General features: G+C 35.7%; 2 protein-coding genes across 2 annotated transcripts in view; one reads left to right on the top strand and one right to left on the bottom strand.

The window, feature by feature from the left end:
- Positions 1 to 6397, bottom strand: part of LOC128359986 (NACHT, LRR and PYD domains-containing protein 12-like) — a 291384-nt gene that overhangs the window by 262893 nt on the left and 22094 nt on the right. The gene's annotated exons all lie outside the window — the stretch shown is intronic.
- Positions 1456 to 6397, top strand: part of LOC128360959 (pannexin-1-like) — a 14706-nt gene continuing 9764 nt past the window's right edge. Inside the window, exons 1-3 of the mRNA XM_053321525.1 lie at positions 1456 to 1594; positions 5178 to 5378; positions 5894 to 6009. Of these exons, the coding sequence (XP_053177500.1) occupies positions 5198 to 5378; positions 5894 to 6009 (297 nt within the window). The 5' untranslated portion in view covers positions 1456 to 1594; positions 5178 to 5197. The remainder of the gene's footprint in view (positions 1595 to 5177; positions 5379 to 5893; positions 6010 to 6397) is intronic.

The raw sequence follows: 6397 nt of genomic DNA on the forward strand, positions 1-6397 counted from the left end.
GTTTTTATTTCCACGAACGTTTCACGGAAATCAGAGAGAAGCCTCAGGAATAAAAGCAGTCATCAGTAGTTTCCCTTTCAGATAATCACACAGAGTTAAAGACTGAGCGGAATAAAAACACCGCAGACGCATCATTCATTTCAGTTTCTCATGATTTAATTGGTACTGAGTCACAGTTAGTCATCTGTAGACTCTGTTTTGGAGATATTTGAGGTATGAATCAGTGTTTGTGTCGCTGCTGCATGTTGTCACGCTGCTCAGGAGGAAGTGATGCCTTCAGGGACCGTGGGAAAATATAAAAATCAGAGGAGAAAGACCAGCTGTACACCCAATACAACCAGGTTTACTATGGAAATGTAATAATACTGATTACTAGTTACTCTATTTAAAATGTAATAAGTAATGTAACTATTTTAACACATTACTCATTATATTAGATTAATTTTCTCACGAGGGTTTCTTCTCTTCATTTTTTAGTATTTAACATGTTACTGAATACATATAATGCTGTTTTTATTCTTTGAAATATTTTTTATATTTTATAAAAAGTACCTCTAACTGTACTACAATAAAGTACAAGTACCTCCAACTGTACTACACTAAAGTACAAGTACCTCCAACTGTACTACAGTAAAGTATAAGTACCTCAAACTGTACTACAGTAAAATACAAGTACCTCAAACTGTACTTGAGTAAAGTACAAGTACCTCAAGCTGTACTACAGTAAAGTACAAGTACTTCCAACTGTACTATAGTGAAGTACAAGTACCTCAAACTGTACTAGAATAAAGTACAAGTACCTCAAACTGTACTGCAGTAAAGTACAAGTACCTCTAACTGTACTACAGTAAAGTACAAGTACCTCAAACTGTACTGCAGTAAAGTACAAGTACCTCTAACTGTACTACAGTAAAGTACTAGTACCTCTAACTGTACTACAGTACAATACAAGTACCTCAAACTGTACTACAGTAAAGTACAAGTACCTCTAACTGTACTACAGTAAAGTACAAGTACCTCAAACTGTACTGCAGTAAAGTACAAGTACCTCTAACTGTACTACAGTAAAGTACAAGTACCTCAAACTGTACTGCAGTAAAGTACAAGTACCTCTAACTGTACTACAGTACAATACAAGTACCTCAAACTGTACTACAGTAAATGTACTTGTCTTACTATTATTGTTCTTATGGTTTTTGTACTTATTATTTATTATTCTTTATTGTTTTTTGTAGTACTAGTAATTTCTAACATATTACATTTAACATATCTGATTATAACAAATTACAAACTCATGAGCTGTACTTGAAGGCAGCAGCAGCAGCAGCAGCAGCAGCAGCTAGTCAGTAGTGTAGAATCCCAGCATGACGACCGGTCCCTGAAGGCATCTGTTTTTTAAGGAGGACGGAAGGAGTTCAGCGTGGAACAGGAAGAAGCTTCAATCCGAAAGTTGTTTCATCTGTCGGGGTCGTGTGTGTGTGTGTCTCTCATGTTTCTATCTGCAGACTGAGGAAACTCTTCACTTTCTCTCTGATGCAGACACAAAGCTCCAGCTCCGCCATGTCGCCTCTCTAGACACTTTAAAACTAACACGGTGAGTTTAAACCCATTTTATACACTTTATTTTACCAATGAATGAAGATAACAAACTAAGCTCGGATGCTGCATGCTGGAAACAAGAGGTTAAAAGTTCACCGTTAGTGCTGCTGGAGGAAAGTGAAGCTTAATGATTCACTTCACGTTTAAAGTCGTGCGTTTATTATTAAAGCTGATAAAAAGCTGGAGAGACGTGCAGGCAGCTCCAGCAGGAGAAAGCAGGGAGGTTAAGGCTGCAGTGGTAAACACAGTCACGAGCTGTTTTCTGTCCTGCTTTATAATTAAATTAAAGCAGAAAATCCGAAACATGAGTATAACTGAGGCTGTGGAAGAAGTATTACTACAGAAATATACTAATACATGCAGTAAAAGTACTTTATTAGGAGTGATGTAGTATGCAGTATTACAGTAAAAGTACTGCAGTATTATAGTGATGTAGTATGCAGTATTACAGTAAAAGTACTGCAGTATTATAGTGATGTAGTATGCAGTATTACAGTAAAAGTACTGCAGTATTATAGTGATGTAGTATGCGGTATTACAGTAAAAGTACTGCAGTATTATAGTAATGTAGTATGCGGTATTACAGTAAAAGTACTGCAGTATTATAGTAATGTAGTATGCGGTATTACAGTAAAAGTACTGCAGTATTATAGTAATGTAGTATGCGGTATTACAGTAAAAGTACTGCAGTATTATAGTAATGTAGTATGCGGTATTACAGTAAAAGTACTGCAGTATTATGAGTGATGTAGTATGCAGTATTACAGTAAAAGTACTGCAGTATTATAGTGATGTAGTATGCAGTATTACAGTAAAAGTACTGCAATATTATAGTGATGTAGTATGCAGTATTACAGTAAAAGTACTGCAGTATTATGAGTGATGTAGTATGCAGTATTACAGTAAAAGTACTGCAGTATTATGAGTGATGTAGTATGCAGTATTACAGTAAAAGTAGTGCAGTATTATGAGTGATGTAGTATACAGTATTACAGTAAAAGTACTGCAGTATTATAGTGATGTAGTATGCGGTATTACAGTAAAAGTACTGCAGTATTATAGTAATGTAGTATGCGGTATTACAGTAAAAGTACTGCAGTATTATAGTAATGTAGTATGCGGTATTACAGTAAAAGTACTGCAGTATTATAGTAATGTAGTATGCGGTATTACAGTAAAAGTACTGCAGTATTATGAGTGATGTAGTATGCAGTATTACAGTAAAAGTACTGCAGTATTATAGTGATGTAGTATGCAGTATTACAGTAAAAGTACTGCAATATTATAGTGATGTAGTATGCAGTATTACAGTAAAAGTACTGCAGTATTATGAGTGATGTAGTATGCAGTATTACAGTAAAAGTAGTGCAGTATTATGAGTGATGTAGTATGCAGTATTACAGTTAAAGTACTGCAGTATTATAGTGATGTAGTATGCAGTATTACAGTAAAAGTACTGCAGTATTATAGTGATGTAGTATGCGGTATTACAGTAAAAGTACTGCAGTATTATAGTGATGTAGTATGCAGTATTACAGTAACAGTAGTGATATATTATTATATATGACATCATTAGATTATTAATAGTGAAGCATCAGTGTTAGAGTAGCATGTTACTGTTGTAGCTGCTGGAGGTGGAGCTAGTTTACACTACTTTATATACAGTTAGCTAGTTTACACTACTTTATATACAGTTAGCTAGTTTACACTACTTTATATACAGTTAGCTAGTTTATACTACTTTATATACAGTTAGCTAGTTTACACTGCTTTATATACAGTTAGCTAGTTTACACTACTTTATATACAGTTAGCTAGTTTATACTACTTTATATACAGTTAGCTAGTTTACACTACTTTATATACAGTTAGCTAGTTTATACTACTTTATATACAGTTAGCTAGTTTATACTACTTTATATACAGTTAGCTAGTTTACTTTATATACAGTTAGCTAGTTTATACTACTTTATATACAGTTAGCTAGTTTACACTACTTTATATACAGTTAGCTAGTTTACACTACTTTATACACAGTTAGCTAGTTTACACTACTTTATATACGGTTAGCTAGTTTACACTACTTTATATACGGTTAGCTAGTTTATACTACTTTATATACAGTTAGCTAGTTTATATTACTTTATATACAGTTAGCTAGTTTACACTACTTTATATACAGTTAGCTAGTTTACTTTATATACAGTTAGCTAGTTTATACTACTTTATATACAGTTAGCTAGTTTACACTACTTTATATACAGTTAGCTAGTTTATACTACTTTATATACAGTTAGCTAGTTTATACTACTTTATATACGGTTAGCTAGTTTACGCTACTTTATATACAGTTAGCTAGTTTATACTACTTTATATACAGTTAGCTAGTTTACGCTACTTTATATACAGTTAGCTAGTTTACACTACTTTATATACAGTTAGCTAGTTTACGCTACTTTATATACAGTTAGCTAGTTTATACTACTTTATATACAGTTAGCTAGTTTATACTACTTTATATACAGTTAGCTAGTTTACGCTACTTTATATACAGTTAGCTAGTTTATACTACTTTATATACAGTTAGCTAGTTTACACTACTTTATATACAGTTAGCTAGTTTACACTACTTTATATACAGTTAGCTAGTTTATACTACTTTATATACAGTTAGCTAGTTTACACTACTTTATATACAGTTAGCTAGTTTACACTACTTTATATACAGTTAGCTAGTTTATACTACTTTATATACAGTTAGCTAGTTTATACTACTTTATATACAGTTAGCTAGTTTACACTACTTTATATACAGTTAGCTAGTTTATACTACTTTATATACAGTTAGCTAGTTTACACTACTTTATACAGTTAGCTAGTTTATACTACTTTATATACAGTTAGCTAGTTTACACTACTTTATACAGTTAGCTAGTTTATACTACTTTATATACAGTTAGCTAGTTTACACTACTTTATATACAGTTAGCTAGTTTACACTACTTTATATACAGTTAGCTAGTTTACACTACTTTATATACAGTTAGCTAGTTTATACTACTTTATATACAGTTAGCTAGTTTACACTACAGTAAAGTACTAGTACCTCAAACTGTACTACAGTAAAGTACAAGTACCTCAAACTGTACTACAGTGAAGTACAAGTACCTCAAATTGTACTACAGTGAAGTACAAGTACCTTTATATTGTAATCAACAACATTCATGTGATGCTTGGATGATGATACACACATGAAGCGGAGAATTAGGAAGTTATTGGCAAACAATCGTGACACACACACAGACACACACAGACACACACACACACACAGAGCAAATAAAGGTCAGATTTCACCACTGTGTCACCTGATTCGTCGCTTTGCATTCTGCAAATGTGATCTGTACAAACAGAAGATGCACAGTGAGCGTCAGTCAGCTGCTGAGGAGCCACAGACAGACACACACACACACACACACACACACACACTCACACACTCACACACTCACACACAGACACTCACACACACACACACAGACACACACAGAAACCACAGTGACAGAGCTGATGTGTGTCTGCAGGTTGACAGCGGAGCGGCGTCATGGCCATCGCCCACGTGGCCACAGAGTACGTGTTCAGCGACTTCCTGCTGAAGGAGCCGAACCAGGCCCGGTACCGCAGCGTCCGCACCGAGCTGGCTCTGGATAAGATGGTGACCTGCGTGGCCGTGGGACTCCCACTGCTCCTCATCTCTCTGGCCTTCGCTCAGGAGGTCTCTGTGGGTGAGTGGACAGAGGAGAGGAGGGGGAGAACATCTGGATGTGATCAGGAGAGATGCTCACTGATGACATCACACACACGATGATGACATCACACACTTGATGATGACATCATACACATGATAACCCATCTACAGTCAGTCAGGACTCTCTGTTTGTTTCTGAAGTTTATATCTGACACATCTACCGAGTCAAAGTACATGGAGGAGTAGTAGTTGTTGTAACAGTAGTAGTACTTTTTGTAGTAGCAGTAGCACTTTTTGTACTGGTAGTAGTAGTTGTTACAGTAGTAGTAGTACTTTTTGTAGTAGTCTTTTTAGCAGTAACTTCTCTCTCAAACGTTCACACAGTCAGACGTGACTGAAGCTGAACACATAAAAAACCACAACGTCACTGTTTCTGAGCCACAGCAGCGAACAGGAAGAGATGTGTGTTTATATCATATCTGAGCTCTAACTCACTGGAAACTATCTTTCTTATCTTTAAATAAATAAGTGAACCCTCTTGTTTTGTCTCAGGTACTCAGATCAGCTGTTTCTCTCCCTCTAACTTCTCCTGGAGGCAAGCGTCATATGTGGACTCCTACTGCTGGGCAGCGGTACACACACAACCTCTACCTATGTGGCTGCACAAGGTACACACACATACGTGTTTCTACTACCTCGTGGGGACCCCTGACTGGGTGGAGCGTTGTGGGGTCCAGCCTTTCTAAAGGGTCTAGAGACATAATTTTAACTCCTAAATTCATCATAATTCAGTTTGAACAAAAAAATGACTTGAAATATCAATAACTCACACAGAAATTTGAAACCTGAATTTTGCCCCCCTCATTGGGACCAGTAATGCTAACGTCTATTAGCATACAATTACCATCACTGTTGACCACAGCACAAGTCATGACAAGTATTTGAACACCTGTTGGATTGAAACCCAGGGGGCTAATCGCTAAGCTAATATGCTAATATGAAACTAACATGCTAATATACACACTTTGTCAGGAAAAGGCTCCCACCGGGGAAATT

This window comes from Scomber japonicus, chromosome 6 (assembly GCF_027409825.1).
Source record: "Scomber japonicus isolate fScoJap1 chromosome 6, fScoJap1.pri, whole genome shotgun sequence".
Lineage (NCBI taxonomy): Eukaryota > Metazoa > Chordata > Actinopteri > Scombriformes > Scombridae > Scomber > Scomber japonicus.